The sequence below is a fragment of the Spermophilus citellus genome, assembly GCF_964194105.1.
Source record: "Spermophilus citellus genome assembly, chromosome: 18".
Lineage (NCBI taxonomy): Eukaryota > Metazoa > Chordata > Mammalia > Rodentia > Sciuridae > Spermophilus > Spermophilus citellus.
The window spans coordinates 42,141,598-42,155,779 of record NC_138200.1 but is presented as its reverse complement, the minus strand read 5'-3'; the positions used below and the strand labels follow the sequence as shown (position 1 = coordinate 42,155,779).

The window sequence follows — 14,182 nt, the reverse complement described above, 5'->3', positions numbered from 1 at the left end:
AATCTATGTTAGTGGTACCCAATGTATAAAGATGTAGTTTCTGGATGTTAACAACATAAAGAGGATACGGATCTATATAAGTTTTTGTGTACTAGTAGAACAAAGTTGATATTGATTTAAACTAGGTTAGTATAAGTTGGTAATTATAATACCCCACAACAATCACTTCAAAACAAAAAAAAATACAGAAAAAGAAATAAAAAAGGAATCAAAATGATACACTAGAAAATCTCTAACACAAAATAAGACTTCAATGGAGGAACTGAAAAACAAAAATGATGAAAGATATATAGGAAACAAATAGCAAAATGACAGAAATAAATTCTCCTTATCAATCATTATAGTAAATGTAAATGGATTGAATTCTCAAGACAGAGATTGCAGAATGGACTAAAGAAAACATGGTACATGGTGTCTGCAAGAGACTCATTTTAGAACCAAAGATATAAATTGTTCGAAAGTGAAAGAATCGAAGAGCATATTCTGTGCAAAGAGTAACCAAAGAGAGTTGGAGTGATTGCATAAGTCAGAAAAAAATAATTATGGAGGGAGAGGTTTACCTAGGATTGAACCCAGGGGCACTTAACCACTGAACCACATTTCCAATCTTTAAATTTTTTAAAATTTGAAACTTAAGTTGCTTAGGGTCTCTCTAAATTGCTGAAGCTGGCCTGAAACTTGCAATTATCCTGCCTGGCCCTCCGGAGTTGCTGGGATTATAGGCATGTGCCACCACACCCGGCTACACAAAATAGATTTTAAGACAAAAATTGTTATGAGAGAAGGGAAGGATGCTGTAAAAGGATAAAAGGGTGACTCTATTAAGAAGATATCACAATTATGAGCCCTTATGCACCTTACAATATTACCATAAAATCATGAAGTAAAAAGTGGTGATGAAAATTTGAAGGGACAAACAGACATTTTTTTTAAAGAGAGAGTGAGAGAGAGGGAGAGAGAGAGAGAATTTTAATATTTATTTTTCAGTATTTGGCGGACACAACATCTTTGTTTGTATGTGGTGCTGAGGATCGAACCCGGGCCGCACGCATGCCAGGCGAGCGCGATACCGCTTGAGCCACATCCCCAGACCACAAACAGACATTTTTAAAATAATGTTTTGAAAATGTTAAGATTTCACTTTCAATAGCAGTCCATCAAATATAAAGACCAAAACAGAAGACTTGAATAATACCATAAACTAACCAGAGCAAACAGGTAAAGAACATTGCACCAAAAAAATCAGACTCCATATTCTTCTCAAATGCACATGGAGTATCCTACAGAATAAGCTGTATATTAGGCCACAAAGCAAATTTCAATACATTTAGAAGGGTGAAAATTATACAGAATATCTTTGCTAGCCACAGTGGAATGAAGTTAGAAATAAATAACAAAAAGGCCTAGAAAATTCACCAAATTCACCAACATTGAGAAATTAAACAGCATATTGTTTTTTTTTACATTAAAAATTGTGGTAAAATATGCATAACAAAACATTTACCATTTTAACCATTTTAAAGTACATTGTTCAGTAGAATCACTTTCACATTATTGTGCATCCACCGTCACTGTACTCCTCTAGATCTTTTTTATAATCCCAAACTGAAACTCTTATCTAGTTAAAAATATCTCCTCATCCCCTCTAGCTCTGCTTTCTGTCCCTATGAGTTTGACTGTTTCAGTTACCTCATTTTTTTTTGTTTTGTTTTATGTGACAAAATTTCCTTCCTTCTTAAGGCTGAATAATATTTCATTTTATGCATACCCATCCATTGTTTGGTTTATTCATTCATTTATCAATGGGCATTTGGTTTATTTCCACATTTTGGCTATTGTGAATAGTGCAGCTATGAACAGGAGTGTACAAATACCTATTCAAACCCTTTCTTCAATTCTTTCAGATGTATGCCACAGATGGAATTGTTGGATAATATGGTAATTCTCTATTTTTTTTTGAGGGCTACTATGTCATTTTCCACAGTGGCTGCACCCCTAATTTCTCCATATCTTTACCACATTTATTTTCTATAGTTTTTAAAGTAATAACTCTCCTAATGGATGTCAGATTATACCTCATTATGAGTTTTATTTGCATTTCCCTGATGATTGGAGATGTTGGGTATCTTCTCTCATGATTTTTAGATACCTGTATATCTTTCTTTGGAGCAATGTCTACTCAAGTCTTTTGCCCATGTTTAAACTGAGATGTTTTTGTTGTTGAGTTTAGGAATTCTTTATATATTATAGCTATTAATTCTTTATGAGATATATGATTTGCAAATATTTTCTCTCATTCTTTGGGTTGCCTTCTTTTCTGTTGATAATGTGCAATCACTGTGCAATAGTTTTTAGTTTCAAAAAAGTGCAACGTGGCTGTTTTTCCTTTTGTTGACTATGTGCTCAGTGTCATATCTGAGACTCCATTGCCAAATACAAGACAAGGGAAATTCACCCCTGAGTTATCTTATAAGAGGTTTAGAAAATTCTAAAGTCTATAAAATTCACAAAATTTACCAGATCACCTACATTTATGTCTTTATCTCCTACATTTATGTCTTGGTTCATTTTGACTTAGTTTTTATACATACTATGAGGGAAGAATCCACCTTCATTCTTTTATATGTGTTATCTGCTAAAGTGGCCATCATTTAAACAAAAAACAAACAAACAAATAATAATAAGAAGAAGAAGAAGAAGAAGAAAACACAAGGATTGTTGTGTGAGTCAATTTTCTGTTATTGTAAAAAAAAAATCTCTAAGGTAATCAACGTATAAAGTTGAAAGTTTCATTTTGGCTCATGGTTTTGGAGGTTTCAGTCAATGGTCTGAAAGGCCTGTGGGAACATATCATGGAAGGAGTAAGGAGCCTAGCAAAACCGTTTACCTCATGTTCTGGAGGTGACAAGGAAGAAGAGGAAGAAACTGGGCCCCACTGTCCCCTTCCAGGGCACACCCTGGGGTCCTGAAGGCCTCTGGCTAGGCTCCACCTGTAAAGATTCCTCCAACTCCTCATAGCACCATGCTGAGGCCCAGCCTTTGTTACATGAGTCTTTGTGGAACATTCCAGATCCCAATTATAGCAGCTGTGAAGACTGTGGAACCCTCATGTGCTTTGTGTGGGGACATATGGTGCAGCCACTCTGGAAAACAGTGTGGGCATTCTTCAGCTGAGCCCATCCACCCCTAGGAAGCTACGCATTCAAATAAAAATTGTACATGAATGTTCATAGCATCCTTATAATAGTCCCCAATGGTAACCCAAGTTCCTATTGATGAATGAATAGATTTAAAAATGTTGTTTAGTCCTACAATGAATTATTAATGGGCCATGAAAATGAATGAAATATTGATACACGCTACAACATGGATGAACCTTTGGAACTGTGCTAATTGAAAGAAACCAGACACAAAAAGCTACATGTTGTATGATTCACATGAAATGTCCAGACTGAAAGAATTGTGTTCTCCAAGGGCTGAGAGGAGGGGTGAATGGAGCAATTACTTAGTGGATCTGGGGCTTTTGTTTGGAGTGATGGCAACTTTCCTGGTCTAAAATAGCGGTGATGGTTGAACAATATTCTGAATGGATTAAAAACCGTTGAATTATAGACTTTAAAACAGTTAAAGTGGTGAATTTTATGTTAAGTGTATTTTACCTAAAAAACGGCAAGCCACAGACTGGAAGAAAATACTCACAGTACAATTATCTGACAAATAATTCATACCCAAAATAGAAAAAAAAAACTTTTACAGTTCAGTAATAAAAATGTCTTTCCTAATAATGGGTAACGGATTTGAAAAGACACCTCACAAAAGAGAATATGTGAAAGTCTCAAAACCCATGAAAAGGTGTTCAACATCATTAATCATCAGGGAAATGCAAAATAAACCCCAAATGAGGTAACTATGCTCACTAGAATACCTAAGATAAGAAACACCAACCAGACCAAGAAGTATTCCCAGGACTGTGAAATGTTCATAGCTCTCAGATCTTTCTTGTGGAAAAGCAAAGTGGTACCACCACTCTGGAAAACTGGCATTTTAAAAATTAGGCTCAACACACCTACCCCATTATTCAACCTTTTTGCTTCTTGCAACTTACTGAAGAAAGGTGAAAGTATATGTCCATTAAAAAAGACATGAACATGAATGTTCATACCTGCTTTAATTGTAGTAGCCCCAACTTGGAAACAACCCAAATATCTATCATCAGATGAACGGATAAGCAAATTGTGGTATATCCATGCAATAGCGTAATACTCAGTGATAAAAAGAATCATAAAAAGAATCAATCTGTACACACACAACATTCGTGAAACTCAAAAACATTATGCTGAGCAAAAGAAGCCAGAGAATACATAATAGAGTACCTATTCTATTATCTCAATTACGAGAAGTTCATGAGCAGAAAATTATGTAATAGGAATAAGAAGACTGGTGGTCTCTCAAGTGCGTGACCAGAAGGAACCTTTCTGGGATGGAGGAAGTACTCGACGACCTGATTGGGCCGGAGGTTACTGGACTCCCTAACCATTTGAAAAAACTCACCAAACTCTACACTTAAGATCTGTGCTTTTTATTATCCACAAATGATACTTCAATAAAAACAGAACCAGAGGAGGGGAAGTGGAGAAAAGTATAAGACGATTGTGTGGTGAGGTCTTGCTGGAAAAGATGCAGGTACAAGCCAGTGACTAGAAGGGATAGTGAAACCAAGTGTGTGTGTGTGTGTGTGTGTGTGTGTGCATGTGCATGTATGTTGGGAATTCCAGAGCAAGACCTTTAGTAAAAGAGAGGAATTTAGGATGCACGCTCATGGGTTGTCTAGGAAATCAGGAGGTAACCTTACTCTGTCTCCCGACATTTGAACCAGAGTCACTAAGAGGAAGCTGCATCAAGGTAGATCTTGGCTCAGTAGAAGGAATCTTTTGAGGAGTAGAACTTTTGCCTTCTTAGGCTGCCTGGAGGGGTAGAGGGTTCTTTGACATGAGGGCTGCTGTAGGAGCAAACTCTAGCCTCAAATGTGAAGGGGGAACCTGGGCTAGTTTAGGTCACCTCCTGTCTGCGCTGTCCCACCTGTGGGTATGTAAATCAGGACTTGGTTGCAGGGATGCAGGGCCAGCCCCTTGCTCCACCTGATGCACTCCTGACCATCCCCAACCTTCTCTCAGATGCTGGTGCCCCTGTGTACTTCTATGAGTTTCAGCACCGGCCTCAGGTCTTTGAAAACACGAAGCCAGCCTTTGTCAAAGCTGACCACACAGATGAAATCCGCTTTGTCTTCGGAGGTCCCTTTCTGAACAACGACATTGTCATGTTTGGTAAGAAACTGGCTGCAGGGGCTTCTGCTCTTGCAGGAAATGTGGAATTTAGGATGAGCTGGGGAGAAATCTGCTGCTGACATAAGACCCTGCTCATCCCAGCTCCGTGCAAGAGCCTGGGCGGGTCATGGGATACTGAGGGGCTGGTTTGCAGACCTTTCTCTGGAAAAAGCCCACTTGGATTTTTAGAAACCAAGATGAAAAAGAGCTGCCACCAGTGCTTTATGAGACTTCACTGTGCTGAGGCCTGTGGGATGTGAACTTTGGGACATTCAAATATAGAAAACCAATTAGATCTGTTTTCTTCCTTTTCTGTGACCACTGGTCTCACCGTCCCTGTCCTTCCCAGAAGTTCTCTGAGGAAACATCCAGGATTTTGGAAGGCAGGCTCTAGGCACCCCCTGCACCAGAGAGTAAACCCGGGTCTCCTCACTTGCTAGGCAAGCACTCTGTCACCAATACATCCCCAGCCCAGCACCCATGATTTTTATAGTATTTTTATAATTCCAGCTCCAGATACACTTGTGAACAGTTACCAACAATGTTCACTTATTTATTTTTGAATTTAGGATGTATTCAGTGCCTAAAATAAGTCAACCAGATATAGTCATCACTGAACAAAATCAACAGAAAAATGACACAGTAGGAACTATCACTAAAATATTTAGTTGAAAATATTACATAATCCAGGCTCCTAAGTAATACAAACAGGATGTATTTGTAGACTGTGGTTTATTCGTTGTTTCATTTATTCATCCTCATCTTGTAATTCAGATCATGATAGATCTCTTATGTTGTTAAGAGAATGAAATAATTGCCATAAAGCAAACAGGGAGTGCTTCTTTTTTTGTGTGGTGCTGGGGTTTGAACCCCGGGGCCTTGTGCATGCGAGGCAAGCACTCTACCAACTCAGCTACATCCCCAGTCCCAATGAGTGCTCACTGAATGTCACTGTTCTTACCCAGCAGTCATGACTGAACCTGTACTTTATGATGGCACATGGATCCTCCAAACTGGATAAAATAGTCACCTGTGTATCAAATTATTAAATTCCTAATATCTGGAGGGCTCCTCAAGTTAATAAGAAAAAAATCCCCAAACCCATCAATAGCTGGGAAACACTCAAACAGATGGTTTCTGAAAGGGAAGTAAGTGGCTTTTAACCACGAAAATCCACTCAATCCCACTGCAGATTTGAGAGTTGTGGACTCCCCTTGGCTGAGAAGTCATTTTTCATCCATCAAGGTGGGATGAACAAAGTATTTTTGACAGTGTGTTTCAGCAGACAAAGGAAAAAGACATTTTCATGCATTAATAGAAAAATCTTATTGACATTTAAAAGGCATGCAGTGTTTAGTGTGGCATTTCTAAGAATTTTTGTGTAATTATACCTCCACATGTGCAAAAGTGCATGTGCACACTAAAGCATTACTTTAACAAACAAAAGATTGGAAACAAAACAAAGATCCATTAATAGAATACTTGTTGTGGCCCAGCATGGTGGCAGATGCTTGTAATCCCAGCAACTTGGTGTGTCGTGGAACCAGTCCCCTGGGCTGAAGCAGGAGGATTCCAAGTTCAAGACTAGTGTCAGCAATGTAGTGAGGCCCTAAGCAACTTAGCAAGACCCTAACTGAAAAAAAAAATAATAAAAAGGGCTGGGGATATGGCTCTGTGGTTAAATGCCCCTGGCTTCAATCCTGGTACCTAAATAAATAAATAAATAAAAAACAAAAACTAAAAAAAAACTAATGGCATGTATTATATATTTAAATATATTTGCATATAAATACATATTTTAAATTGTATACTATGTAGAACAACAAATAACAGCATTTCAGGTGATGATGTAGAATTATCTCCTAGACACAATTTCAGGAAAAAGATGTAATTCATGGGTCCAATATGTATAGAAAGGTCCTCCACTTATACCTGTGGGTTTTCTGGAGGACTCAGGAAGCCTGTGACAGTGATTGATGCTGAGACTAGTAACTGGGTCTCTGAAGGAAAGTGACAGGAATGAAACCTATCTCTATTAGTTAATAGATGGGTTTTATTTTTTGCATTTAATCAGGTATTACCTTTTCAAATAAAGTAATACACTACCGTCAGCCTTCCTTCTCGGTGGTTGAACTGACTGCAGATTGAAAACATTGGGAAACCCACTGAGTCTATATGGATGTCATGCGGAGTTTTTCTTGTTATTGTTCCCTAAATAACACAGCATATCAACTACCAACATGGTTACATTGTATTAGGTATTATAAGTCATCCAGAGATGATTTAAAGTGTACGTGAGGATGTAGGTGGGTTATTTGCAAAACGATATTATTGTCTATAAGGAACTTGAGCATTCTTGCAGGTGTGTCATGGAACAAGACCCTGGGCATACAAGAAACAGCTGTAATGAATTGTTTGTTGAAGTGTGTATGTGTATGGAGACGGGGTGGGTAGGAGAGAGGTTTCTGTGTCCCCAAGTAACCTGCAGCCAGATGGAAGAGCGGGGGAGAGACAAGGCCGACTTTCATCATGATTCTTTGCACACATCCCAGTTGCTTCTGGTAGCTGCGTATATGAAATGGGTAGAGTAAGATGGTGAGATTGTTGGGATCTGGCAGGGTGGGAGGCATCATCCCATAGGAGGTGCATTGGGCTCCTGGTGAATCCAGGAGCAGCTAGATATGTGCTTATCTCTTGCAGAAGAACCCACCGAGAAGGAGAAAGTGCTAAGCAGGACCATGATGAAATACTGGGCTAACTTTGCTCGGACTGGGTAGGTGAACCTGCTAGCCTCCCCCACCCAAAGTCCTGGAAGATGAAAATGTCACCTGGCATCTGTTGTCACTTCCAGGGACCCTAACAGTGATGACCTGCCCCACTGGCCAGCCTATGATGAGCAGGAGCAGTACTTGATGCTGGATTTGAACTTGAAGGTCGGAGAGAGATTGAAAGAGTCCAAAGTGGTGTTTTGGACACAGACCTTCCCCTTGATTATGTCTCCATCTGGAGATCTGCTCAGCCCTCATTCCTTTCTGATCTTCCTTTCTCTGCACATGGCTTTCTGGTTCTTGTTTCCTTTTTAGAAGTCATCTTTGTGTGATTCTGATTTTCCCACTTCTGAGATTCTTCCTCAGATGAGCTGCTTTCTGTGGAGATATTTGTGGAATAAGTGGTGTTAGCTGATGCTTGATGACTTAGGAATTGTCCTTTTGATATTCCTTTCAACACCACACAATGTAATTGGCCTTGGAAGGCAACAGGATCTCTTCAGTAAGTCTGATGAACAGTGGGCCCCTTAGTTGTTATAATAATGATCTTGTGACTCCTATGAAATAAAATCAGAATGTGAAATATGCAAAACAGAATGATTCTGTGATGATAACTCTCTCTCTGCCCCCAGCATCCAAGATGAAGTAGTTTTTCTATTGTTGTCTGTGTGGTACATAAATTATGAGTACCCAATGCCAACCAGGGTAGCTTTTGCCACAAGTCAAAAATGGATATCCCCGATGTCTCTGGGTTTAAGTTGGGTCTCTTTGTCTAGCTGGGCAATCATATGGGGGAGATAGGGATGTTTTGGAGGACATCTTTCTCAGCCATGGAAACTAGACATCATCCAAGGTCAAGGACCTAGAAATAGAACCCTAGACAGCCAGGGGCAAAGCAGGGATGCCAAGGAGAAATGAGGTTTCCCTGATGGGGTCAAGATGACTGACCATTCAGTAAATGTGCATTGAGTACTGATGAGTGTTGGGAGCTGCCCTGGACGAACACACCCTTAACTCCTGATGCATGAGGCTCTGACCAGTCACTACATTTTGAAATGACTTGGGTGTTGTTCCAGATGGGATATCAAAGCATGACTTCAGGAGTAGGTGTACCCACTGGGGTTGAGTTCTACTCAACTATTCCTTTATAATCCTACCCCTTTGCCCTGTTTGGGATAGAATTTTCCATGGAATCTCCCTTTGTGTGTCCCTTTTTCTTGCTCTGACTTTGATTCCCCACTCAGCACATGAGATGGGTGTGGCTGTCCTAGATGTCAATCAACCTGCTGACAGCAGAAATCACAAAGCTAGACTCAACTCCCTGAAACCTGACCCCTTGCCTCATTTGAGTGACTTCTCCCCAATAAAAGGGTTCAGCACATGCCTCTCTCTTTCCACAGACTCCTAAGGTCAGAGAAGCCATCACAAGACCCAAAGAAAAACATATTTCTCTCTCTGTGTGTGAAGATTTCATGCCAGCCCAGTTCACCTGGAGTGACCTTAAGTGTTTGACAAATGAGCATCAATTGTACCTCCAGTGGGGATAAGGTAGTGAGCAAAAGCTTGGCCTCCACTAATAGCAAGCAGACAGCCATCAGCAAACAGCTGAATATCTTAGCGTGTACATTTGTAAGTGCTATTCAGGAAAAGCATGATATTTTAAGAAAATATAACAGAGGGGACTTTATTTACATTGAAGTCTTGAGATGCTCTCTGGAGAAACAACATTTATATTAAGAAAGGAGGGATTGAAGTTAGCCACATGATGGGGGTGCAGAGAATATCATATATACCATACCTAAAGAATATACTCATTCTTTGAGTATCCATATAATCCATATAATTCCTCAAGGTACCTGATTTTTCTTTGATTACATCAAGATTACAGCGGAGGTGCATAGGAGGGTTTCAAAGATGCCAGTAACTTCAAGTTTATCTGCCTCAGCCATCTCTAACTCAGCCTGAATCCATCCAGTTAGAGATTAGATACAGACATAGATATTCAGAACAAACAAATAAAAAGAAGAACTACAAACCACCACTCAACTCATTTTAAAAACACCATTATATTAAAGAACATTACACACATCATTTATATGCTGCCAGCAGTCCCTGCATCCTTGAATATATTTCTAATTTTGGTAGGTATCTTGAGGGGTGGGGCACATTTCCAGCTCACCTAGAAATGGGGCCCTTCCTCCTTCCTGTCCACATGCAATTAGATACTCTATGGAGTTAAAGTTGATATGTAAGTGACATCTTTTTTTTTTTCATTTTCCTTAAGGATTTTCTATCTGTGGTGTAAGTAGAAGAATCATTTGTAGGAATTTTTCACAATTCCCAAAGCTAATTTCCCAGTACAACTGAAATATAATCTTGATCGGGACCTGGACCTATTTTTTTTTTTGAGTTTGTAGATATTGTGGCACCCACTTTTGATTCAGAACACTGAGTTTTAACCCTGTGGGATGTATATTTTCCAAGTTGCTAGAGTCTCTTAAAAAATTCTGCTTTAATATTCTGGATATTTATGGACAAAATTTGATAAGTGATTTTGGAAATGACTCCTTTTATTTAAAAATATTATTTATGGTATCCAACTTTGCAGAAGATGGTCTGGGCCAAAGTCAAGGCCCTTTTAAAATTACTGTTCTTACGCTCTGTAAATTCCCTTTCCTCTTTAGGAAAGTATCGCTTCATACTTTTCAGCAATCCTAGTACATATCATATGTTGCAGTCACATCTGCTTTTCCATCATTGCAAAAATATAAAATATATAATCAATTTCTTATTGTAAAAGTATGATTTAATTTTAAAATATACACTCCCCTTTTGTCCGAATACAATCTTGGACCTGATTGATTAAATCAAACCAAAACCACACAGGGACAAACCACATCCATCTTCGCCTGTAAACTTCCCTGTGTCCAGCAGAGGGCAGCACTAAGACAGGGAAACTGCTTCTCCCTCCTGGAGGCTCCAGGGTGGCTGGTGACAGGTGAAATGTTAAAGAAGGGGGACAAAATAGAAGAGAAACCAAAACAAATAGTTAAATCAGAAATCAATATCATATACCTTGTTGTCCTTTCTCTCTGTGTGAGAACAGGGAGAAGATATCATCTATGACCTAAAATGACTAAATTCATGGGCAGCACCGAGGTCAGGGTTGCAGCTGCAGTTTTATCTTTTCTTATCTTTGTGCCTCTGGGGCAAGTTGCAAGGGAGGCTCAGATACAGGCATAAAGCAGTCCTTCCTCCTAGGGCTCTTGGGGCCTTCTCTTCCCTGAGAGCCTTTTAAACTCTGGACCTTTCTTCCAGTCCCATAGCCCACTCTGCCTGTCACCACCTCCATCCATTCCCTGGGGCAGTGGGGACCATGCACAGACCTTGCACTTGGGAAGCTTCCCTACCTGGTTCTGCACTGTAGCCCATCTAGATGAGTCTCCCTTCTTCCCTCTGCGGAGATGGGTTCCACTTGGTCACAACCTTGTGCTCTGCTCAAAGTTTGTTCTAAGAATGTGCCTCATTTCTTCCCTGGGAAGCTGGGCAAGGGGAGAAAAGCCAGCCCTAGTAGTTGATTGTGTCAAATACAGGGGGACTCACCAAAGAAGTGCTTGCTGGGCTCCATAGGGGACTTAGGGGACAGCTTTTTATACTTTGACTTGTAGGAAACTTTAATCATTTTTTTTTAACTGGAGTGATCCTCCTAGTTCATTTTTTGTAGCTATAACAAAATCTCTGAGGTTGAGTACTATTTTAATGAAAAAAGGTTGAACTAACTCACAGTTCTGGGGGTTGGAGAGCATGATGCTGGCCCCTACTTGACTACGGTGTAGACTTCATGGCAGGTGGCATCACAATGTTGAGAACATACACAGGAGAGATCACATGGAAAGACAGGAAGCCAGAGATCTGGGAAGGGCTAGGCTCATTTATTATTTTTGTTTTTGTTTTTTAAATTACAACCTACTCTTACAGGAAGTAGCCTGGTCCTGCAAGAACTATACCAATCTCTTCCAAGGCTGAGACCCCCAGTGTGACCTCATTACCTCCTGTTAGGACCACCTCTAAAAGATACTGCCAACTCTCAGTGAAGTCACTCTAGGATCCCCGTGATGGATCACGTGATGATATCTTTTGATTCCCTGGGGAACACACTGAAGGCCTACTCAGATTAAACCACAGTAGGAATGAGAAAATGAAATGTGAGTCTATCCACCTGTCTGTCTACTCACCTACCTATCAGTCGTCCATCTATCTTTGTCTTTTCATATAATCGTATTTGAAGCTTTATTCACCTCCCAGACTTTTCCTGTATTAGAGGCACTTTATTCAATAAATGCCTTAGGTAAAATTTAAGTTGGATTTCTTTTGAATAGACAATGAAATCTTGATTAAATAATTGCCACCTCTGGCCATTTTATTTTACCCTAAAACTAATCTTTGCATGATCTACAGAAATTTTCTGTTTCACTATTGCCTCCTTTATCAGATGCTGCCCCTGACCAGCCCGGGAAGCTGAACTGAGGTCTTTCGTGTGAATTTGCAGGGACGTAAAATAAAACACAGAAACAATTTATACAATTTATCTTTACACAAGTTCAGGATGGCTTCTCTGGCCCTGGGCCTCAGGCTCCCCAAAAGGGAGAGCAAGAGAAAGTCATGAGAGGCTGGAGAGAGAGAGAGAGAGAGAGAGAGAGAGAGAGAGAGAGAGAGAGAGAGAACGTGATGTTCGGAAGTCAGCTTCTATTGGGGGACACTGTTCTTAGAAAGTTATACCCGTAAAAGGGCAGAAGGGGTAGGTTTACAGGAACAGGTGAGTGTAACTCAACCCTAGGGTTATGCTCACAAAGAAGACCTCCTTGCTTGGGTCACTGCCCAAGCCACAAGGAATGCAGTGGTTGGTGAGAGCCTGAGGCATCAGGACTGGAAGGCATGGTCATTCAGTGTGGCTCTCCACTCTCATTCTTAGTGCTGGTACAAACTTGCAAGTTTTTAAATTAAATATAGTACACACGGAAGAAAGCATCCATGCACATACCCATGTGTGCAACATATTATGTCTTGATGAATGTGTACAAACTGGTTGCACTTGTGTAATTTGAGAAAAGGAATACCATCAGCCAGAAGCCCTCCAAAGCCTAGCTGCAGGCCCTGCCTCTACCTGCTCATCTATCTTCAGTGGTCACCTCTGTCCTGACTTTCTATATTAGCATATACTAGTTTTTCGGGGTTTTGTGCTTTATAGTAACAGAACCATGTGCTCTTGCATCTGGCTTCCTTCTCTCCCCACAGGGTCCACAGACTCAGTTGTGCTGTTGTGTGTGGTCATAGTTTGTCCCTTATCGGTGTTGTAAAGTCATCCATTGTGTGACCGTACCCTGGTTTATCCATTCTACTTTTCCTGGGCATTTGGATAGAATATTAATCTGCTCAGATCGTCATACCAAAATACCATACACTGGCTGGTGTAAAACACAGCATTGTTTTTCAGGTGAAAGTGTCGGCTGGATTCTTGTCCTGGTGGGGGATCTCTTCCTGGCTGGTAGACAGCTGCTTCCTCGCTGTGCCCCGACATGGTCCTTCTTCTGGACACATGGTGATGGTGGGGTAGAATAGTCTAGTGTCTCTTCTTATAAAGACACCAATTTTCCTTGACTAGAATCCCACATTTATGACCTATTTAACCTTACTGACCTCCACAAATGCTCTGTTTCCAAATACAGTCATGTAGGAGGTGGAGCATTCAACATAGGAATGTTGGGGAGATGGGCAAAATTGAACCTATCACAGTGAGTCTCTCGTTAGAGGTCTACAAATGATTTTTGTAGGAATATTCTAGAACATGTCTTCCTATGAGAGCATGCATGTATTTCTCTTGAATATATACCTAGGAATAACTTTGCTGGGTCATTGGAATTCCATATATTAACGTTAGTAGATACTCCAAAAAGTCTCCAGAAGGGGTTGCACCAATTTGCAGGAGGAGAGCTCCAGAATAAACAGAGTTCCGTCTTGTTGTCGATGCAGATTTTCAGAAGGTCGACTGCACTTTGTTTCTTATTTATGAGGGTGGATTTCCTGCTTCAT

At 40.2% G+C, this 14,182-nt stretch overlaps 1 protein-coding gene across 1 annotated transcript in view; it reads left to right on the top strand.

Annotated features, from left to right (window-relative positions):
* CES5A (carboxylesterase 5A) overlaps nt 1-8,407 on the top strand; it is a gene marked incomplete at both ends in the record, with an annotated part of 29,793 nt that extends 21,386 nt beyond the window's left edge. Inside the window, 3 exons of the mRNA XM_081274725.1 lie at nt 5,175-5,324; nt 8,025-8,097; nt 8,176-8,407. Of these exons, the coding sequence (XP_081130851.1) occupies nt 5,175-5,324; nt 8,025-8,097; nt 8,176-8,407 (455 nt within the window). The remainder of the gene's footprint in view (nt 1-5,174; nt 5,325-8,024; nt 8,098-8,175) is intronic.
* Between the last annotated feature and the right edge of the window lie 5,775 nt (nt 8,408-14,182).